The sequence below is a fragment of the Oryzias latipes genome, chromosome 12 (assembly GCF_002234675.1).
Source record: "Oryzias latipes chromosome 12, ASM223467v1".
Classification (NCBI taxonomy): domain Eukaryota; kingdom Metazoa; phylum Chordata; class Actinopteri; order Beloniformes; family Adrianichthyidae; genus Oryzias; species Oryzias latipes.
In genome coordinates, this window is record NC_019870.2 from 29,287,213 (window position 1) to 29,310,970 (window position 23,758).

At 47.6% G+C, this 23,758-nt stretch overlaps 1 protein-coding gene across 2 annotated transcripts; it reads right to left on the reverse strand.

The window, feature by feature from the left end:
• Positions 1–390: 390 nt before the first annotated feature.
• Positions 391–22,943, reverse strand: LOC101163345 (hippocampus abundant transcript 1 protein). 2 transcript variants are annotated; one of them, XM_004075165.4, is made up of 12 exons: positions 22,634–22,943; positions 9,518–9,616; positions 9,370–9,432; positions 9,178–9,305; positions 8,893–9,007; positions 7,097–7,315; positions 6,579–6,692; positions 4,635–4,706; positions 3,393–3,505; positions 2,980–3,077; positions 2,715–2,878; positions 391–2,191 (listed from the first exon to the last, which is right to left on the reverse strand). In XM_004075165.4, exons 1-12 carry the CDS (start codon positions 22,730–22,732, stop codon positions 1,919–1,921), a joined length of 1,557 nt encoding a protein of 518 aa, XP_004075213.1. In that variant the 5' UTR covers positions 22,733–22,943; the 3' UTR covers positions 391–1,918. The 2 variants fall into 2 exon arrangements, with proteins under 2 accessions (XP_004075213.1, XP_020563589.1); XM_020707930.2 differs by lacking the exon at positions 22,634–22,943 and adding an exon at positions 15,470–15,548.
• Positions 22,944–23,758: the final 815 nt, after the last annotated feature.

Sequence of the window (23,758 nt, forward strand, 5' to 3'; positions counted from 1 at the left end):
GGAGGTTGTTTTCTATGAACAGTACAGAAGTGTGCAAATATTGTGTTCCAATTTCCAGCATAAATTCCACCCATAGGTTGTGACATTGTTATCAATTTCTGCTATGCAATGATGTGCACAAAAAAACACCAGAAAATGCAGATGAAGCAACAAAATTGTGTTGCTGCAACAGTTTCTGACACTTGTCTCTTCCTTTTCTTTGTGATTTATTCCAGTCAGGGTGATTTCAACATCCTCCCAGCGAATGTTTAGAAGCACGTTTAAGTTCCTGACATGCTTGTGAGAACAAACCAGACTTCTGACATGTGTGGGACCGAAACGTGAGCTGGATCCAGCAAAGAGAAGGCCTCACAAACTGTCCTCTGAGGCATGTAGAATGAAGAGACTGGCTGTGGTTGGACTGTTTAATACCCAATAATTAAGAACTGGCTGGTACACTTCCAGATGAAACAACAGACGACACAAAGCGACGGTGAACTCCGTGTACATCCCACCTGTTCACCATACAGACATCCAACTTATCTACAATATTTACAGTGTTTTGCCAGTTTCACTTATGCAAAAATAACCAAGCACTCAAAGAGAAATGAGGATATTTGACTTGGTGTTAACAAAACACACTCAAACCCTTCGGGGATTGAATGAAACATGAATGTTGTCTGGACCTGTCAGCAGCTGGGAACGGTAAAAGCTCTGGTGAAGGTAACCGTCTGCGGTGAAGGCCTCTCGGAGGCCTTTTTCTTCATCGTTGTTGTTTCAAAGGCTTCTGCATTGACGGGTGAAGGGATGTGTTGTTTGCTCTGTTCAGGTGAGTTTGAGCAGCCGCGCCCCCGGGGAAAAACCAATCAATTCAGGCCCCATTCCCTCTGATTTCAATACTTAGACATCCCATAAACCCCAATGACTAGGAACAGTCCCACAGCAACATGAAAAAGTGCATTTGAACACGGCTTCCTCCCCTCTGTGGCAGTAACATACTGTTGGCATCATTTCTAAAGCTCCGTCTGTCACTTAGAGGAAACCCATGAGGTGGACCGTCTGAAGGGAGACTCGCATCACATCCTGCGCCTCCTTTTCCTCCTGAAACCTTAAACTCTGTCAGCAGCACTTCCATAAAAGACAATAAAAGTCAAAATCAGATTTAAACAATGAAAACTTCTGGAAAGTTTCCAGAAGGTTTTTGCGAGGGGTTCCCTTGTATCAAAGTATTCAGGGATCCCTCAGGGCCCCTTTGTTCTTCCGTTGGCTAATCTTCTACAAAAAATGTCTGAATATGCAAATATGTGAGCGGTTTGCGTTATTTGCTGGCTGAGATCGAGACCCTCTTGAGATCAGCTTGAGCATTCGGTTCGCCTGACGCGCTCAAGCTCTGTTAGCTCAAAGAAAGAAAGATATTGTACACTTTGATAGAAAAAAAACCTCCTTACAAAAAATATTTTCACAAAAACAACACAGAGTAGAAATCAACACTGATGTTTTGGCCAGCATACATGTTTCCTTTGTACATAACCAAAGGTAGAAACAGATCTACCTGCTTCTCGCAATCACGCTCAGAGGTCAGAGGTCAGACATGAGCAAGAAGTGCTCTCAACATGTCCCCCTGTCTCAGTGAAGTCAGACCCCCCCCCAACAGATTGTTAATCAAATGAGGGTGTCCCTGTAGGCCCCGCCCCTTGCTGAAATGAAAGTCTTTGACTCCTCGGTCCAACAGTCCAAAACATCTTTGTTCATTCCAGCTTCTGGAGGAGAGACCGGTCCAGAGGAGCCGTTTGGTGTCGATCACAATCTTCAGACTAGAAAAGTACACTTAGTCTTGCCGAGCAGCAGAGAGACACAAGAACACCAACAAACCTACGGGCTCTCTGCGTTCGGAGTAAAAGAAAACCCTAAAACCGGCCTCACGCCAGCGGCCTGCCTCTCAAACGCAGCTGTCATGCAGCAGAGGCTCCACGTCCTCGTCGCTGGCTGCGGGGGGGCTCTCCTCGTCGCTGCCAGGGAGGGGGGTGTTGATGTGAACGCCGGCCAGCGAGGACATGGGCTCCTTGCTCTCCGGGTTCGGCTTGTCACTAAGACAGAGATCGGACGAAGACAGGGAGGAGGGCGTCTTTTCAGGGATGAAGAGCGCCACGATGAAGGCGACGACCACCGTGCACGACCCCAGCAGGAAGGGCGGCCCGGGGATCAGCGCTCGCTGGGGTCAGGGCAGACAGACGGAAGAAGCTTAGAAACTTACACTCATTTTCACATCACATAATTGATTTAATTCAATCATTGTTTTCCTGTTTCTCTTTCTTTATTCTAGTATCTTCCTCCATTTTTTGCAGCTTAACTCCTCCTACAATGTTTCATCTATTTCAAACATTCAACTATTCAAATGTTCAGCTCTTTCAGCTTTTTCCAGCTGTGACTTTTGGTCCTTCAAATTCTTGAAGTTTTCCAGATATTCCAGGATTTAAGTCTCCATTGAAACACATGGAGATTCCTTGGAGCAGAAGCTCGCTGGTTCTGGCACTTTTCATAAAAAGATCTTTTTTTTTGTGCTGTTTTCATTTTACTTATGGTCAACTTTGATCAATTCTTTGTTTCTTTCTGCTAATTATTACCCTTTAAGTTTCATTTTCCTTCAGTGATATAGCATCAACCTGCATGTTCTTCTGGAAAAGCAGCTCCTTCTAGTTTGTTTTTGAATTCCCTCTTCCAGCTGTTCTGCCTACCTCAGTGGGACTGTGCAGAGGCAGGGGGTCAATGTCGTATTCCCCCTGGATGGGGTCCATGGTGTTGATGTTGACGTTGAAGAGGAAAAAGATGAAGCCGTACAGAGCAGGGCCCAGGCCGTTGCAGAGACCTCTGATCCCCGTGATCATGCCCTGGACAACACCTGCAGAGCAAGACGCCGGTTCAAGAACATGAGTTCTTCAGAATGTTATGTCTCCTTTAAACAAAGCAGTGAACGTGGAGAGAGGAGCGTTTTCTTCTCACCTTGTTTATCCGCATCAGCAGACTGTGACACCAGAGCAGAGACTGCTGGGAAGGTGATGGAGGACATGGCTGCAACGGCTCCAGCCGCCCACATCATCCTGGACACACAAACACACAGCTGCTGAAGGCGTGTGCGGTTTCAGGCGTGTGTGACCACGCGCAGCGTGAGGTCACGCTGGCGTTTGCAGAAGACCGGACGCTAAAGCTTCACAGACAATCTTTTTCTACCTCTGCTATTTTTGTCATCTCTCATTTCCAGAAGTGAAGAGCTGTGATGCTAACAGGAGAATCCATTTTCACACAAACTCTGACAAAAGCTTTTAATGTTCATCATCATCACGACCTCTAAGGACAAACCTCCATTCATCAAGTTACAAACTCCTCTGCAGTAGCAGCTCCCCCACAAGTCTTACCATGGTTCCGATCCTAAGCCGTACCAGGCCAGCTGGAGAATCTGGAAGCCCAAACCCAACAGAACGGTGTTCTTGGTACCCATGGTTCTCATCAGTAAAGTAAGAAGGAGGGTCTGTGTGGAGAAAGAGGAGAAAGAGTTTGGTGACCTTCACCAGCCTCACAGCGTTGAAGGGTTTTATAGAGTTATGCTTCTAGGTAAACCGTTTCCCGTCTTAAGGCTGATTTCCACTGGTCCGTCTGTCTCCGTTGTGTTGACACAAAAAAATACGACATTCATAAATCAAACAAAATGTTTACATCGCCTCCGTCACGTCTGCGTCTGACATCCCCATAATGCAGGAGTTCTCTATCCAGTCTGCTGACGCAACAATTTCACGGTAAAAAGCCGGGGAACCGGAAACAGAACTTCTGTTGTACTTTCAAAATAAAACTTTATAACATGTTATTTCACATGTAAGGTGGCGTGTCCACGTGGTAACGCAAGTCAACCCTTCAGATGACACTGCCGTCCCTTTTTGCCGTAGTCGACAAAGGTTTAATTTTGGCACAACATCATTTATGACACAAAAGACGCATTTTGAAGGAGTCAGTGAGGACGGAGAGGCCGTGGGCCCTGATGTGGAGGGATTTTTGGGCCATTATTCCAAGCGCAGCACTTACTTTTTTGAGCGCAAATCATTACAATTCTTTTTTTGCACTTGAAACTCACAAATACGTGCCAACAAAACAATTTTGGCTCTAGAGGAATTCTCTCTCTTCTGCACTCCAAGCAGAGCAGGGCACCACATTCCAAGTGTGCCCCAAAAGCCAGCAAATCACAGACGTGGACATGGAGGTTGATGCTGATTGGTCAGGAATTCTTCCAATCGGCTCGTAGACTGCATCCGGTTTGTGCGCAACTGGAAGGATTTCAGACTCGGTTCCCTGACTGCTTAAGTGTTGGCTGAGGAGGGAGAGGGGGACGAACTAGACACCTGGGTGGCAGAACAAGCCACTCCTCCGGGCACCACGGGGGAGGAGCTGCGGTCGGGAGATGGAGACAATGTAAACTAACAGTGTCATAACACGGACTCCCCCCGCAACACAACGGATATGCACTGCAGACGATCCAGTGTAAATTCAGTTGTCATGCATCACAGTGTGGGTGGGGCTTATGCTAAAACCTAAAACAAAAACAACAATCTTTGTTGACACAAAATCCCCATAAATGCATTATTTATGTGAGTGCACACATATGGTACCTGTGCTATGATGGACAAAATGCCAACAACTCCAATGAAAACAGCAATGGTGGTGGAGGAGAAGTTTATGACCTGTGGAGACAGAAACAGAATTTCTTTACAGGGTTGTTTTTTCTTTTTGCTCGTTTTTGTTTCCATGTCTGTTGATGTGTACTCTTGTGATGGACACTCTTTAAGTTTGTTCATATGAAGAGCCCCCCAGACAGACAGATGCCCAGGAGCACCCACCCACAAGCGCACTAGACCCCCACCATGGGAATGGAGCAAGAGGTCCCTCCCCCACAGCCCCTTAGGCCGAGGGCCCGAGGGAACGGAGAGAGCCCCAACCATGCAGGGACCACCCCCTCCCACCAGGCCCAGACCCAAGCCCTGACCCCCCGAGACATACACCGCCACCCGGGCGAGAGGCACGCCACTGCCGGGGGTCCTGAGCCCCCCCCCCCCCAGGAGTGAGCTAGAGCCACCCACAACCAGCCCACACTGGATCCCCGACAGCCCGCCCATCAGCCCCACCAAGATCGACAGGGGGCAAGAGGCCAGGACCAGCCAATTTGTGGGGAGGGCAGATACCAATGACTGGTACCAATGACTGGCGGAGCCCCCCGGTAGTTGCTATCTGGAAAATGTTGGGGTGCCCTGATGAAAACATGAAACAACATTTAAGGGCAGATGTGGACTTCCCAAAAAACGTCCGTATTTTCACAACCACAAGGCGCACTTCTGAGTCTTAAATTTTCTCCAACCTGTAGGGGGGCAGTGCGCCTAATGTGTTGTTGTGGGACGTAGAAAAAGACAGCATGAGAACAGGGGAGGGAAGTTTGAACGTGAACAACATTGTCTACAACATGGCTGAAGCACAGTTTAAACTGCAGCTATCAGCTACACGGAGGAACACGGGAGCAGCTGCAGAGAATTCCAGATGACTGAATCCATGGTTCACGTGTGGAGGAAGCTGGAAAACAAACTTCCACAGTCACGAAGACGCAGCTGAGTTTCTGAGGAGAAAAGGCGACTGACCGATGGATTATGGATCAGACAGCACCATTCCACTGAGGGCAGTAACGCTTACAGAGGAAGCTTTTGCTTTCGTTTTATGAAACGACGTCATCTTTCCATCCGGGCGAGGGATATGGGGCCACCGCGACATTCAACGGATTACAATGAAACGCTGTTCATCTTCCATCATACTGCAGAGAAAAGATTGAGACAAACACCTCCAGCCCAGCCACATCACCAACATGGAGGAGGCGCCGCTGACTTTCCACATCCCGGTGAGTCACAATGTGGAGAAGAGTGGGACCAGCGCAGTAGGATACGCACAAGGGGGCACGGCTTTATTGTTGTGGGACGCAGCGCCAGGGCGAGTTACGCCACACTCTGTGAATGGATTGTAGAAGCTTGGGCTACCGTGTCTGCTTGCATCATTCATGAGAAGCCGCACTGCAACAAGACAGACTCTGACAATGACGAAAGGGGAACCTGGCATGTTTGATAGAAATTTAGCCCAGCTGTTCATTTCAGATGGAGAAGATGAGGACTTTGATGGATTTTTGGATGCTGATTGATGACTGAAAAAGTATAAAATAAATCACAACCAACTCAGTTTTGCTCACACTGCCTTTTTAAAAAACATACTGGCATGCATGTTTTACTGGTACGTGTTAACGTGCCCGTGACTTAAGACCCGGTGCGCCTTTAGTATGTGTCACGTACCGAAAAATTACCCATAACTGAGACTGGGCGCTAAGACTGCGCCCTATAACCCAGTGTGCCCTATGGTCGTGAAAATACGGTACCTCTTTCTCAGATGTATACATCTAGCTGGGCAGTTTTAACAACCTGGTTTTAAGCATAATTCATCTTTTATTTAACATAACTAAAATAAATTGTAATTCAAAACTAAAATCCCTTTAACACAGAGGAGGAATCATTACTGGCTCTTACCTGTCTCAGGTAGAGGAAGAAGCTGGAGTACTGTCCGGCCTCTGGCAGGTAAGACAGGAACACTGTGATGCAGATGAGCAGAACTGTGGGATCCTGACCCACCTTCCTCAGAGACTGAATAAAAGACAGACAGAGAAAGGGACAGAGAGAACGGAAAACGCCACCAGAGCTGTGAGACCCTCAGTCAGTCTTCAGATTTCCCTCTGGGACTCAAAGTTCCAGCCTGAACCCTTAATTGGTTGCTTTTCTCCATCTCATTGATCTATACATGTACTCTAGCGGCCCCAGGGGGCCTCAGTCATATCATTGTTCTACGACTGTTTCCAGGCAACCATAAATCATTAGAATTTTGAGGAACCCTTCAGCCAAGTCTCCCCTCAACATACTGCATCCAGAAACAGAGAAGAGAACCAAATCACTGAGAAAGGAAGACGCCATGCGGCTCAAACTTCTGCTTATGGCCCATCATCACTCAAACAGACAACCTGACATTATAGAGTAAGGAAACTGTTACTGACAGCAAACGGGTCGGCGTACTCCCAGGAAATGGGCGCGCCCCAGGTGTTGGGCCTCATCTTGTCTGGCAGAGACTCTGGGACCGCCAGAAGGATGAAGCAGATGTCGGCCAGAGCGATCAGCGTGGCCAGCAGGACCACCAGGTTGTCCCCGTACCAGGCCGACAGGTACGCACCGATGGCTGGACTGGTTACTAGGCTGGCCGCAAAAGTAGCCGACACCTGGAGGATTCAGAGAGAGGGAATGAGCTGTAAAGGGCTGGAAGAACCAGCGTTACACTCTCACTGGACTGTTATCAGGAAGATTGAACATTTATCCTATAGCGCATTAAGGTGTGGCTTCAACAGTTTGCCAAACTTTGCCAAAATGAAAAGTGTTCAGTGATGCCTAACGACACTGTGACCTCCTGCAAGCCTCACATAGCAAACATGCATCACTAATCCAGGAGCTGCAGTTGTTTCTTGATAAGTGTCTGATGTGTTTCTAGAGTCAAAGTGAAAAGTTTATTGTTGTTTGAGCTGAAGGTCGGGCTGGTTCCACTCCGATCACTAAAACAAGAGTCAGTTCCATCGCTCTGTCTTCATTGTTTCCTCTTTTTCTTCAAATGTTAGATTAAGTACTAGCATAGAGCCACTTGTGCATCCATGCCGATGGACAGATCTGGCTGTCCATCCATGAACACAAGCTTGTAGCCACAAATACAGAAAAAGTGACGTGGATGGACCTGACAGCAAAAGAAATACTGACTGCATATAGAACTGGACCGAGTGAGTGTGACATCACCCTTAGAAAATGTTTTTACCTCCCATTCCAACCAAATGAAGTCAATGAGAAAGCGCCAGTTTTTCTGATGCAGACGTCGCAATATTGGAACCAGAAATCCCTCAGTATGCAGTATGCAGTCTGTCTGAGTCAGCATTTCTACGGCAACCACTCCCTCTAATCAGGAGTGAGCTTACTGGAAGGCCAAAATCCTCCCATTGAAAGCGGGATTGCGGGGAATCTGTCAATCAAACTCTTCAAACGTTCGACTTGACACCACATGCTTTTATTGAGGCATCTGATTGGTCAGTTCATAACTTGAATAACTTGCGATACTGAAGTAAATACCATGAACAGAAATTATCATTACAAACATTATCAAGAAGATGTTATAAAGGTATCAGATCCAGAGCGGTTCTTCTGACCAATAGAATGACTGAGTAACAGCGGGTTATTTCTCTATTGATGTCAATGGGATTCTGGCTTCGTGGAGCCAGCGGGTACTTCCTGTTTGGAACGATGTTTCCTTTCTGGAAGGATGTTTGGAACGTCAGCGGGAGGAATCGCTTTTTCCAGTTCTCAATGGTTTCAACCAAAATATTGGAAGTACCAGGTTGCATGCGGAAGATTAGAAAATATACTAAACTGGTTTTTACCAATACCTGTTCCATGTCCATTTTAGCTTCAGAAATCTTTATGATGCCTGTTTTATTTTCCACACATGACAATTGCACTGTGTTTAGGGGTTCAGCTATCTTGATTCAATCTAAATACACTTTTGTACATATTTGAGGGTTTGTATTTTGAAAGGCAAGGGGGGGATGGATTTCAGCACGGACCAAACAAAACTCAACACAATCCCCCATCTATGTAATGCCGTTGAGTCGGATAAGTAAGACCAGCCCATTCTGAGCTCTGTTTCAGGCCTTCTGAACCCAAGAGGTGACATCAGAGATGATCTGCCTAAATGTGCCTGTGTTCATATGTAAATCCCAGCATATATGACCTGAGATGAAACGTCTACGGGAATTCTTACCAGACCATAGGCTGTACTCCTCTCTCGTTCATCTGTCACATCAGCGACGTACGCAAAGATGACGGAGAAGGTGACAGAAAACGCCCCAGACATGGAGATCATTGCAAAGTACCACCTAGAAAACAACCAGGAAAAACAGTCTTCAAGACAAAATAACAGAAAAATCATATAGAGTCTGTACAGAATCAGGAAGTCGGACCAAAAAAGAATGACACGGTTATCCATGTAAAAGTTTAAACGCCATCTGGGACTCCCTCTAAGAGGACAAAAGCAACTCATTCCTACCAGGGACTAAGCCGCATCAGCGGGATGGGTGCACAGGTGAAGAAGACTGTGATCAAAAGGAAGGAGCGCCTGCCCCAAACGTCAGATAACGCTCCAATCAGTGGAGCAGACATGAAGGACAGGAGGCCCTAGAAGGGATGAGACACCTTTTAGTCCTGGTTCCATTCCACTGGAACTCCTTCAAGCTCTTACCTTCACTCCCTGAATGAGTCCGTTCATCAGGAACGTATGCTGCGGGAAGGTTTCATGCAGAACCTACCGAGAGAAGAAGACAAACACGTTTCACACGCAGGTAGAAACACAGGGCTCCTCCTGAAGCTGCAGCTGCATGGGTACTCGCCGTGAGCATGGGAGTGGTGAGCAGACCCCAGGCGAAGAACTCCAGGAAGATGACCATCACGGCATGGTACACGCTGGGCCGGCCGATGCCCTGCTGGGGCTGGAAACGAACCAACGACATGCAAATGAGGTCACCACACTCGCTGTCATGTGATTGATCCTTTAGAGACATTACCGAGGAACTCCAGCTGTTAGCTAATGAAGAGCAGAGGACGATTGGTCGTCCCTGAAACTGACCATTCAAATTTCCCTCATTTACCTTCTCTGAGTGTTTGTGTGTGTGTTTTTGTTTGTGTGTGTGTGAATTTGAGTCTTCATGTCAGCATCCCTCTATCAGAACATCCTAACTTCCTCCTGTTGATTTTGGTTGGACTTAGCGTAATCCTCTAGACTAATACTTGTTTTTCTCACTCTTTAAAAGCCTCAGAATGGAAAATCCTGTTGGTGACTCAATGTGAGGTCACGTCTTTCATCTGACCGCTCTGCAAAAACTGGATCTAAAGTCGGTAAAAAGACCTTTGTATCAAGATCAATGGTCTTATTTTCTGTCTTGAAGAAAATAACGAAATAATTCGAGAGGTTTGTGAAAACACGCCTTACAGGGTATTTACACATTTACAGAAGTTACATTTAAGGATTTAAAGAGCTTTTTAAGATCCCTTACAATCTAATTGAAGACCAAAGAGACTGAAACCAACAGCTGGAGTCTGCTGTTTCCTGCTCTGCACGTGCAATTCCACCGCCATGATCCCCATCGTGCCAAGTTTAGAGTTCTTCTGGCAAACCGTGCAGCTCTAAGCACTTCTAACCATCACGAGGAATTCTTCTTTTCAAGGCGCTCCTCTAAGACTTTGCACTTTCCTATTTGCCTGCACTGACAGGCATCAACTAACTAGCTAAACGATTTAACACCTATGACAAAACGCAACCTGATTTGTTTTTGTGACAGGAAGTCACATGGCACGAGAAAAAAAACTAAGATCCATTCACCAGAATTAAAGGTTTTATAAGAAATTATTTTAGTTCAATTAAATGTAAGACTTTTTAAGGATGTGGAGACAAGATTTATTTCTTCAATTAAGAATTCTTGGTTAGACCTTTTTCTTGTTGTCATTGGCTGATTTTTTGGGGTTACTTAAATAAAATCTTTCATTTCATTGTGATTTTCACCCGAGCAAAACTATTTCCATGAATTTCAATGTTGCGTGTCCAGGACTCTGTGCTTTCACCAGGGAAGTCTCACATGTCCCAGGAATGAGTGGACCAAAAACCAAATTTCTATTATCATTTTATTATTCTTTTTTAGGAATTTTATGTTCTCAGGTTCCTTATTTTTCTGTAATTTTTGAGCATGTTCCTAGGAACTTCCTGTTTTCTTTTCATTTTGTTACACATACCACAGTTGAAAATAAAAGAAAACCGCTCGAATTTATCAGGTGTTGTCTGATTGATCCGTCTTTTTGATGAGTTTAAATGTTATCTTATGCTGTACAACAGTTGTTAGTATCTGTCCAGAGGGAGCTCAATTATAGACATTTGTATATATTTATAAACTTTTTATACAGGATCATGTTTGAGTTGAGGTGAACGGCTGTATGTAGGAAAAAAGATAACGGCTCACCAAAATAAACCTAAAGTATGACAAGAGAAAATCCCATTTTTGTCCTGCATTGTTTGAAACCTTGAGTAGACGTACATTAGCTAAACTCGATCCTGATTGGCATAAGGTGTCTTTTATTTTGAAAGGAAGTCAAAAAACTATTGAGAAAATGTTAGTTGGTTGAATGCTATAAAGCCTTCAACCCAATGTTTTCTTTCTGTATTATTTTCTTATTTCTCATGATTTTCTTTATTTTTTCTGACATAGTGTTATTTTTAATCATAGTCAGGATTTTTCTAATGAATAATAATCTGCATATATTTCAGATAACTGATCTGCATGTGTTATGTTGATTTCCAAAATAGAGCTATGTCGATTTTTAGATAATAATGAAGTAATTCATCTTTGTCATGTGATTTATTGAAACTTAAAGATTCTTAATTCTGTCTGATAAAAGTTATGAACCGGATAAATCATGTAATAAAAGGGTTTTGGTAGAACAGGATTATAGAAGTTCACTTCCTTCCACTCTCTTTCAAACAATATTTGATTTAATGTCTAATTATCCTCAGTTTGATACGTCTTTGTATGAATGCATAACTGATGATTGTATTGTTTTGTGTATTCTTCTTGATTTGATTGCTTGAAATAAACCATTTCAAATAAACAAATCAAATAGTCTCTTCCACTATTTTTTGTGCTACAATTTTTCATAATGAGTTCAAAGCAGACAGTGTCAACCTTTTCCTAAACGGTAAAATAAGACTTTGTGTCTTGTGGTCAGTAAAAATGGTTGTTTTACTGTTAGAGGAGAACAGCATCGGCCACATTAGAGGTGCATTTCATTCATCATAACCCTTTCAGTTTTAGATGCTGCACTTCTTTCTGGATGGACACACGTTTCAGTTCAAATCCTCCAAACAGTGTTTCACTGCACAGAACGTAAAGATCACGATTGGCTAAATGTAAATGTGACGACACTTCCTTCAGCACAGCGGCGTGAGCTGTCAAGCCGTCCCTATATCATTAAGGAGATGGAGGAGAGGTTAAAGTTGTTTCTCCACATACCTGGTACCCTTCTTATTTAGAGAATTATGTGAGCCATCACCCCATGTTGAGGCCACCATTACAACAAAAGACGCCAGATAAAGGAGAGCGAAACCATCTTCTTCCCACCTATACCCACCAAAGATTCTGAGTCCCTGTGAACAAATAAAAAGGTTATGATCCTTCCTTTTGGCCGAACTCAAGTCTTTCTCCTGCATTGATGCAGTGAAGCCTTAAGCTCCCATCTTTGTGGAAGCAGACCAGGAGACATTGCTGACATTGAGTATTTCAAACAATCCTTCTGCTGGGCACATAAAATAACGCACAACCAAGTTCCAAGGTCAATATCAAAACTGGATCATCCCGCATGACATAATCAGCAGCCTGCTGACACGAATACACAAGGAGGGAAAATGTGATTATTCTCTATATTTAGAAAGAGACTAATAGCTCGTTCTACTAACACAGATTACACAGATCAGGAGTTTACCCTAAAGTTGAACATAGACCCTTAATAAAGTAGGTCCATTTATTTCCAGGGTCACCTGTCATATTCCACTACATCTATGTGAAAATAGAAAACTGTTGTAAGTACAGGTGGATGAGAAACTCCACCATTTCTAACCTTTCTATGTTCTCTAGCGGATTTGACATTTTACAGTCAATTGAAACGTTCTTCTTCTCTGAATAACAGATGTGATAATTATGAAGTAAATACATACTCTGTATTCCAATGAGCAGATCCAAGATGACAGAAAAACTCCAGCAAATGTATCCACTAATCAAAGATACTGGATTCACCAGTTCACCAGGGATTCAACTGAGATCGGACACAGTTTGATTCAACATCCATTCATTTTTTCACTTTTTTCACTTTTCCATGTTGAAACACATTTGGATTGGTTTTAAAAAAAACTTTCTTTTACTAAATTAATCCTTTTAACTGAACATCTGGATGAAGCTCGTCTGCTGGACTATTTAAACATGTAGTTGTAGAGTTAGATAAGCTAATTCTCTCAGAGTTCTGGTACATCGTCTGTCCATCATGTGGACCCCCCCGAGGTTTCTGGTTTTTTTTGGGAGTATTTCCTTACAGAGAAGGAGGGTCTAAGGGCAGAGATGCCCAGTTTAGTTTAGTCTGTTTAGCTGTTCAGCGGTTTTATTTTATAACTAATTTTAGGTTTTGTACACTTAGTGAAGCCTGTTGAGACGACTGTGTTGTAATTGATTTGAATTAAACAAAGATGAAACTTTTGTTGGCAAAATTCTTAGAAAACTGTTTTTGCCTGAAAAACTACAAGACATTCTTTTTAATAAAAATGAATCAATGCATTTGATTAGTCTGTTTCCGTTTTCTATTACAGTATTGTTATCATAAAATGGTCTAAAACAAAAGGAAAAATGTGCTTAAAGATGAAAATGTTAATTTTCTTGGGCCGTTTTTCACATAAAGGAGGACATAGATAAAGAAAATTAAGATAAAACATTTCTGAGTATTTCTTTATTCAAATCATGGTGAATCTGGAGCAGATGAAAAAATGCTGTTTGGAAAAAGCTCTCAGTTGTAATGTAGAAACTGAAATGGGCGGGGCCAGTGTCTCCCAGCTCTGCCCATTTCTGATCATCCACCTGCAGACCCACAGATCCATGAACGTCTTTGTTTCCCTGGTCTAAGCTGGAATCTGGACCAGAACCGGACGGATGGACAGATCTGATGTTGCTGCCATTTCTGTTGCACCGCTAATGTTAGCTTGGGGGTGTGAGGGGCTGTAAGCTAGCAGGAGGGAGTGTAAACAAAGGCATGTTGGGAAATAAAGGCAGACTGACTCCCTGCCAACAGCCATAACTCAGAGGTGAATTTCTGATGAACTCCCGCCACTCTGCAGAAACTATGTCCTAGAAAACGACGGGTTTCTTAAAAGGTTTTGGCTAAAAACAGCATCATATCCCTAAAAGATCACCGGGAACGCTTTGAGAATGGATCAAGTGGGACTGTAGGTGGTGATTGTGTACTTGTCTATAATCACGGTGCCAGCATGGAGACGGTGACCTTCAGCACCAACAGCTTAGTGACTCCATCGGTCATCGTGGAGATGTGGAACGTCGTCCGTCTTCGCCTCACAGCAGACGGCTCCTCTTCAGATTTCTGTCCTTGGAGCTCAGCTGTTTCCTGTTCTCCTTCTGAATTAGCGTCACAGATGTTCTGCTCTTTCTGTGTTCCTTTGTCTCTTTCTCTTGAATCAAATGGGTGGTTCTGTTAGAAGATGTCTTCTTGTTCTTCCATAAAGAGGGAGTTCCCCTCTCAACGGTTTAACATGGGGATCCTTGGACATCACTTTGGCCACTTATAAAGGTTTTTTTTAATAAGTGTCCTTGGACTGAATAAGAATAATCCGGAACGTTGGGAATGACTTGGCTCATGAATCCTAATGTGTTGCGTTTCACCTTCAGAGAACATTTGGTTCTAATGAGGCTTTATTGGATCGGCTGAATGGACGGACTCGTCTGTGGAACCAGGTTTCTAAAAACAAACTAAAGCCGCGTTTATTTCATGAACCTTTAGTTAGATCTCATGTGTGGGATCTAGACTTTGACTCTATTTTATCACAGTTTTATTTGTTTAATGCTTTTTAGTCAACTTGTACTTTTCACGTCTAAACTTATTCTAATTTATATTCTAGGTGTTTTAGACTTTTCCATGTTTTAAATTATATTAATTTACATTTTCATATTTTAGACCTTTTTATATGTTAACTGCTGTATTTATTACTTCTACATTTTAGACTTTTAATGAATATTTTCTCACTCTTATTTTACTGGGGTGTTTGTGTTCGGGCTGCTTGTCCTCTTTTTATTCTGTCCCGGATAAATAAATAAATAAAATGAATGAAATTTCACTGTAAACCGTGCGTCTTTCATGTTCACTGACATCTCTTATCTCCTGCTCCTCCATCTTCCCTCCATCCAGAACATCTTGTTATTCTCTCTATTTCGATCAGCTTCTCAACCAAATGGGTCCAGAACCTGCAGGTTCTGCTGCATTATGTAACCCAGAGTGACACCAGCAGAACACAACAAAAACTGCTGCTGAGGTTAGCATTGGCCCCCCATCATCAGGCCCTGCTGTTGTCATGTCAACAAAGTGGAGGGGGTATAAAATGACATTAGGTCATTGTCTGACGTACAGGGAAAAGGTATCAGCTTCTCTGTCTCCATGGTAACCATGCAGATGTGATCAAAATAGGATTACAGACAAAACAAAGAACATAATGTATTTTTAAAAGAACAGCTGTGGATGACACTCACAGTCATAGAGAACAGAGGCAGCCTCCAGCCTCCTCCTCCAGCCTTCATCAGGCTCCATCATCCTTCATCATCCTCCATCATCCTTCATCATCCTCCATCAGCCTCCATCAGCCTCCATCATCCTCCACCAGCCTTCATCAACCTCCACCAGCCTCCATCATCCTCCACCAGCCTTCATCAACCTCCTCCAGCCTCCATCATCCTCCATCCTCCTCCTCAAGCCTCCATCAGGCTCTACAGCCTTCATCAACCTCCATCCTCCTCCTCCAGCCTTCATCATCCTCCATCAACCTCCACCAGCCTCCATCCTCTTCCTTCAGCCTCCATCCTCCTCCTCAAGCCTCCACCAGCCTTCATCAACCTCCACCAGCCTCTATCAGGCTATATCCTCTTCCTCCAGCCTTCATCAGGCTCCATCAACCTCCATCATCCTCCATCCTCCTCCTCCAGCCTTCATCAGGCTCTACCAGCCTTCATCAACCTCCATCATCCTCCTCCAGCCTCCATCAACCTCCACCAGCCTCCATCCTCTTCCTCCAGCCTTCATCAGGCTCCATCAACCTCCATCATCTTCCATCCTCCTCCTCCAGCCTTCATCAGGCTCTACCAGCCTTCATCAACCTCCATCATCTTCCTCCAGCCTCCATCATCCTCCATCCTCCTCCTCAAGCCTCCATCAAGCTCCACCAGCCTTCATCATCCTCCACCAGCCTCTATCAGGCTCCATCCTCTTCCTCCAGCCTTCATCAACCTCCATCCTCCTCCTCCAGCCTCCATCAACCTCCACCAGCCTCCATCCTCTTCCTCCAGCATCCATCATCCTCCATCCTCCTCCTCCAGCCTCCATCAGCCTCCATCAGCCTCCATCCTCTTCCTCCAGCAGTCATCATCCTCCATCAACCTCCATCATCCTCCTCCAGGCTCCATCCTCTTCCTCCAGCCTCCATCCTCCTCCTCCAGCCTCCATCAACCTCCACCAGCCTCCATCATCCTCCATCCTCCTCCTCAAGCCTCCATCAGGCTCTACCAGCCTTCATCAACCTCCATCCTCCTCCTCCAGCCTTCATCATCCTCCATCAACCTCCACCAGCCTCCATCCTCTTCCTTCAGCCTCCATCCTCCTCCTCAAGCCTCCACCAGCCTTCATCAACCTCCACCAGCCTCTATCAGGCTATATCCTCTTCCTCCAGCCTTCATCAGGCTCCATCAACCTCCATCATCCTCCATCCTCCTCCTCCAGCCTTCATTAGGCTCTACCAGCCTTCATCAACCTCCATCATCCTCCTCCAGCCTCCATCAACCTCCACCAGCCTCCATCCTCTTCCTCCAGCCTTCATCAGGCTCCATCAACCTCCATCATCTTCCATCCTCCTCCTCCAGCCTTCATCAGGCTCTACCAGCCTTCATCAACCTCCATCATCTTCCTCCAGCCTCCATCATCCTCCATCCTCCTCCTCAAGCCTCCATCAAGCTCCACCAGCCTTCATCATCCTCCACCAGCCTCTATCAGGCTCCATCCTCTTCCTCCAGCCTTCATCAACCTCCATCCTCCTCCTCCAGCCTCCATCAACCTCCACCAGCCTCCATCCTCTTCCTCCAGCATCCATCATCCTCCATCCTCCTCCTCCAGCCTCCATCAGCCTCCATCCTCTTCCTCCAGCAGTCATCATCCTCCATCAACCTCCATCATCCTCCTCCAGGCTCCATCCTCTTCCTCCAGCCTTCATCAACCTCCATCCTCCTCCTCCAGCCTCCATCAACCTCCACCAGCCTCCATCATCCTCCATCCTCCTCCTCAAGCCTCCATCAGGCTCTACCAGCCTTCATCAACCTCCATCCTCCTCCTCCAGCCTTCATCATCCTCCATCAACCTCCACCAGCCTCCATCCTCTTCCTTCAGCCTCCATCCTCCTCCTCAAGCCTCCACCAGCCTTCATCAACCTCCACCAGCCTCTATCAGGCTATATCCTCTTCCTCCAGCCTTCATCAGGCTCCATCAACCTCCATCATCCTCCATCCTCCTCCTCCAGCCTTCATCAGGCTCTACCAGCCTTCATCAACCTCCATCATCCTCCTCCAGCCTCCATCAACCTCCACCAGCCTCCATCCTCTTCCTCCAGCCTTCATCAGGCTCCATCAACCTCCATCATCTTCCATCCTCCTCCTCCAGCCTTCATCAGGCTCTACCAGCCTTCATCAACCTCCATCATCTTCCTCCAGCCTCCATCATCCTCCATCCTCCTCCTCAAGCCTCCATCAAGCTCCACCAGCCTTCATCATCCTCCACCAGCCTCTATCAGGCTCCATCCTCTTCCTCCAGCCTTCATCAACCTCCATCCTCCTCCTCCAGCCTCCATCAACCTCCACCAGCCTCCATCCTCTTCCTCCAGCATCCATCATCCTCCATCCTCCTCCTCCAGCCTCCATCAGCCTCCATCCTCTTCCTCCAGCAGTCATCATCCTCCATCAACCTCCATCATCCTCCTCCAGGCTCCATCCTCTTCCTCCAGCCTTCATCAACCTCCATCCTCCTCCTCCAGCCTCCATCAACCTCCACCAGCCTCCATCATCCTCCATCCTCCTCCTCAAGCCTCCATCAGGCTCTACCAGCCTTCATCAACCTCCATCCTCCTCCTCCAGCCTTCATCATCCTCCATCAACCTCCACCAGCCTCCATCCTCTTCCTTCAGCCTCCATCCTCCTCCTCAAGCCTCCACCAGCCTTCATCAACCTCCACCAGCCTCTATCAGGCTATATCCTCTTCCTCCAGCCTTCATCAGGCTCCATCAACCTCCATCATCCTCCATCCTCCTCCTCCAGCCTTCATCAGGCTCTACCAGCCTTCATCAACCTCCATCATCCTCCTCCAGCCTCCATCAACCTCCACCAGCCTCCATCCTCTTCCTCCAGCCTTCATCAGGCTCCATCAACCTCCATCATCTTCCATCCTCCTCCTCCAGCCTTCATCAGGCTCTACCAGCCTTCATCAACCTCCATCATCTTCCTCCAGCCTCCATCATCCTCCATCCTCCTCCTCAAGCCTCCATCAAGCTCCACCAGCCTTCATCATCCTCCACCAGCCTCTATCAGGCTCCATCCTCTTCCTCCAGCCTCCATCAACCTCCACCAGCCTCCATCCTCTTCCTCCAGCATCCATCATCCTCCATCCTCCTCCTCCAGCCTCCATCAGCCTCCATCAGCCTCCATCCTCTTCCTCCAGCAGTCATCATCCTCCATCAACCTCCATCATCCTCCTCCAGGCTCCATCCTCTTCCTCCAGCCTTCATCAACCTCCATCCTCCTCCTCCAGCCTCCATCAGCCTCCATCCTCCTCCTCCAGCCTTCATCAGGCTCCATCATCCTTCATCATCCTCCATCATCCTTCATCATCCTCCATCAGCCTCCATCAGCCTCCATCATCCTCCACCAGCCTTCATCAACCTCCACCAGCCTCCATCATCCTCCACCAGCCTTCATCAACCTCCTCCAGCCTCCATCATCCTCCATCCTCCTCCTCAAGCCTCCATCAGGCTCTACAGCCTTCATCAACCTCCATCCTCCTCCTCCAGCCTTCATCATCCTCCATCAACCTCCACCAGCCTCCATCCTCTTCCTTCAGCCTCCATCCTCCTCCTCAAGCCTCCACCAGCCTTCATCAACCTCCACCAGCCTCTATCAGGCTATATCCTCTTCCTCCAGCCTTCATCAGGCTCCATCAACCTCCATCATCCTCCATCCTCCTCCTCCAGCCTTCATCAGGCTCTACCAGCCTTCATCAACCTCCATCATCCTCCTCCAGCCTCCATCAACCTCCACCAGCCTCCATCCTCTTCCTCCAGCCTTCATCAGGCTCCATCAACCTCCATCATCTTCCATCCTCCTCCTCCAGCCTTCATCAGGCTCTACCAGCCTTCATCAACCTCCATCATCTTCCTCCAGCCTCCATCATCCTCCATCCTCCTCCTCAAGCCTCCATCAAGCTCCACCAGCCTTCATCATCCTCCACCAGCCTCTATCAGGCTCCATCCTCTTCCTCCAGCCTTCATCAACCTCCATCCTCCTCCTCCAGCCTCCATCAACCTCCACCAGCCTCCATCCTCTTCCTCCAGCATCCATCATCCTCCATCCTCCTCCTCCAGCCTCCATCAGCCTCCATCAGCCTCCATCCTCTTCCTCCAGCAGTCATCATCCTCCATCAACCTCCATCATCCTCCTCCAGGCTCCATCCTCTTCCTCCAGCCTCCATCCTCCTCCTCCAGCCTCCATCAACCTCCACCAGCCTCCATCATCCTCCATCCTCCTCCTCAAGCCTCCATCAGGCTCTACCAGCCTTCATCAACCTCCATCCTCCTCCTCCAGCCTTCATCATCCTCCATCAACCTCCACCAGCCTCCATCCTCTTCCTTCAGCCTCCATCCTCCTCCTCAAGCCTCCACCAGCCTTCATCAACCTCCACCAGCCTCTATCAGGCTATATCCTCTTCCTCCAGCCTTCATCAGGCTCCATCAACCTCCATCATCCTCCATCCTCCTCCTCCAGCCTTCATTAGGCTCTACCAGCCTTCATCAACCTCCATCATCCTCCTCCAGCCTCCATCAACCTCCACCAGCCTCCATCCTCTTCCTCCAGCCTTCATCAGGCTCCATCAACCTCCATCATCTTCCATCCTCCTCCTCCAGCCTTCATCAGGCTCTACCAGCCTTCATCAACCTCCATCATCTTCCTCCAGCCTCCATCATCCTCCATCCTCCTCCTCAAGCCTCCATCAAGCTCCACCAGCCTTCATCATCCTCCACCAGCCTCTATCAGGCTCCATCCTCTTCCTCCAGCCTTCATCAACCTCCATCCTCCTCCTCCAGCCTCCATCAACCTCCACCAGCCTCCATCCTCTTCCTCCAGCATCCATCATCCTCCATCCTCCTCCTCCAGCCTCCATCAGCCTCCATCCTCTTCCTCCAGCAGTCATCATCCTCCATCAACCTCCATCATCCTCCTCCAGGCTCCATCCTCTTCCTCCAGCCTTCATCAACCTCCATCCTCCTCCTCCAGCCTCCATCAACCTCCACCAGCCTCCATCATCCTCCATCCTCCTCCTCAAGCCTCCATCAGGCTCTACCAGCCTTCATCAACCTCCATCCTCCTCCTCCAGCCTTCATCATCCTCCATCAACCTCCACCAGCCTCCATCCTCTTCCTTCAGCCTCCATCCTCCTCCTCAAGCCTCCACCAGCCTTCATCAACCTCCACCAGCCTCTATCAGGCTATATCCTCTTCCTCCAGCCTTCATCAGGCTCCATCAACCTCCATCATCCTCCATCCTCCTCCTCCAGCCTTCATCAGGCTCTACCAGCCTTCATCAACCTCCATCATCCTCCTCCAGCCTCCATCAACCTCCACCAGCCTCCATCCTCTTCCTCCAGCCTTCATCAGGCTCCATCAACCTCCATCATCTTCCATCCTCCTCCTCCAGCCTTCATCAGGCTCTACCAGCCTTCATCAACCTCCATCATCTTCCTCCAGCCTCCATCATCCTCCATCCTCCTCCTCAAGCCTCCATCAAGCTCCACCAGCCTTCATCATCCTCCACCAGCCTCTATCAGGCTCCATCCTCTTCCTCCAGCCTTCATCAACCTCCATCCTCCTCCTCCAGCCTCCATCAACCTCCACCAGCCTCCATCCTCTTCCTCCAGCATCCATCATCCTCCATCCTCCTCCTCCAGCCTCCATCAGCCTCCATCCTCTTCCTCCAGCAGTCATCATCCTCCATCAACCTCCATCATCCTCCTCCAGGCTCCATCCTCTTCCTCCAGCCTTCATCAACCTCCATCCTCCTCCTCCAGCCTCCATCAACCTCCACCAGCCTCCATCATCCTCCATCCTCCTCCTCAAGCCTCCATCAGGCTCTACCAGCCTTCATCAACCTCCATCCTCCTCCTCCAGCCTTCATCATCCTCCATCAACCTCCACCAGCCTCCATCCTCTTCCTTCAGCCTCCATCCTCCTCCTCAAGCCTCCACCAGCCTTCATCAACCTCCACCAGCCTCTATCAGGCTATATCCTCTTCCTCCAGCCTTCATCAGGCTCCATCAACCTCCATCATCCTCCATCCTCCTCCTCCAGCCTTCATCAGGCTCTACCAGCCTTCATCAACCTCCATCATCCTCCTCCAGCCTCCATCAACCTCCACCAGCCTCCATCCTCTTCCTCCAGCCTTCATCAGGCTCCATCAACCTCCATCATCTTCCATCCTCCTCCTCCAGCCTTCATCAGGCTCTACCAGCCTTCATCAACCTCCATCATCTTCCTCCAGCCTCCATCATCCTCCATCCTCCTCCTCAAGCCTCCATCAAGCTCCACCAGCCTTCATCATCCTCCACCAGCCTCTATCAGGCTCCATCCTCTTCCTCCAGCCTCCATCAACCTCCACCAGCCTCCATCCTCTTCCTCCAGCATCCATCATCCTCCATCCTCCTCCTCCAGCCTCCATCAGCCTCCATCAGCCTCCATCCTCTTCCTCCAGCAGTCATCATCCTCCATCAACCTCCATCATCCTCCTCCAGGCTCCATCCTCTTCCTCCAGCCTTCATCAACCTCCATCCTCCTCCTCCAGCCTCCATCAGCCTCCATCCTCCTCCTCCAGCCTTCATCATCCTCCCTCTGGTTCTCTCAACAGGGCTCCTCACATCGTGCTGCGCAGCTGCAAAGATGGACGCTGCAGCGAGACGCCTCACTCCGACGCTCTTATGTAACAGCACGGCTCCAGCATCAGCACCGCTCCATCGGGCCCCAACAGCCATTTTGGACCCGACCCGGCTCGGTTAGCCTGTCTTTGCTGGAGTTCTTCTGTTTCCACAGACGTGTCTGGTCATTAGAATGACAGAGCGCGTGCAGACAGCTGACGGTGTCTGCAGCTTTAAGCGCTGATGTCTCACGCGGATTTTTTTTTTTTTTTTTTTTTTTTTTTTTTGCAGCCGCTCGTCAACAGCAGTTAAGTCCGTGTTATGTCATCGTCCCTGCGGCGGCGGCCTGCGGGACGAACGGACACTAAACCCCCGGAGAGCGTCCTCTACCGCGGGGGCTGTCAGCAAACATCGTGACATGAACGCACACATTTACATCTATACACGTCACTCATGAAACACAGAACCGGCCGCCGTCCACCCACCGCGTCTCCGTCCCGCATCACCATCTTCTTGACCAGCAGCACTCGGCCGGCGGGCGCCGGAAGCTCCCCGGTCATCTCTTCACACCTGCCGCCGCTCATGAAGCATCCTTTCTGCGTGGATATCCGCGGTTCTCCGGGCGCTTCCAGGATTAATCGGTTGGTCCTCCCCCCCAAAAGGCGAACTGGGCCTCTTTCTCAGAACCGAACCGAACCGATAACAGCTGCTCGCACTGCCGCTCGCCAGTCCTCACGGAGTCAGCTTCAGTCGGAGTCTGCAGTGCGAACCGTTACAGTGAAGTCACCGGGGACCACGGCGGGACTTCCGGTTGCAGTTCAGCTCCCTTTCAAAACAAGAGCGTCGTGTCCTCTGAATCTCTTATGGGATCACAGGGTTGCTGGAGCCGTTGGGTGAAGGTGGGATACACCCTGAACAGGCTCACATATCCAACGTATGGCAATATTAGTGTGATGTTTTTTTTCTTTTTAATTTTACTTTATTTATTTGTTTGTTTGTCGCAATTTACAAATAAATCCACTCTTATAAGGTAAACCAGTGAAACTCAGTGCATTATTTGTGTTTGCAAACAAACACAAGTCAATAATTACTCTCAGTTAATTCATAAAAGTAAAATTTTAAATGCTTTATGGAGCAAAGTTGTAAACAAAACCACACGACTGAAGTTCTTGAATTCATCCGACCACATTTCAGTGAGTCGCTGAGTTTCATCGGTTTTGTGTTACGACATTGTTTTGAGAGAATTCTGCTAAGGAAACTGGGGTAGCTTTTAGGGTGACGTCACAGCAGCGCCTGTCCCCGCGTAACAAGACACTGAAAAGCATTTTCAACTGAGTTAAAATAAACGTAACAAAGAGTTGGACCTTTTTCCTCTTTAAAAACACAACAATCGCTGCTTTACATTTGTCCACAGCTCATTGGTTGCTTTATTCCTTATCTGCTTTGTTCCCGATGGAGTCCGCTTAATTTTTTGGTCTAGTATTTCTGCTCCAAGGACGGATTGTATTCAGACTGAGGAATCTCAGAGCGAACCGAACTTCAGTCCCATTGGAATTGAACCGAGACCACCTCCAAAGACGGGTCAGAGAGCGGTTCCTGGCCACGGACCA

Bases quoted from the DNA above. Each gene is read 5' to 3' on its own strand.
- LOC101163345 (XM_004075165.4), bottom strand. From the start codon at position 22,732: ATGAGCGGCGGCAGGTGTGAAGAGATGACCGGGGAGCTTCCGGCGCCC. The intron at 9,617-22,633 runs GTGGGTGGACGG...GTTCGTTTCCAG, and splicing joins TGATGCGGGACGGAGACGCG to CCCCAGCAGGGCATCGGCCG. The intron at 9,008-9,177 runs GTAGGAATGAGT...GTTGTTTTCTAG, and splicing joins CTGATGCGGCTTAGTCCCTG to GTGGTACTTTGCAATGATCT.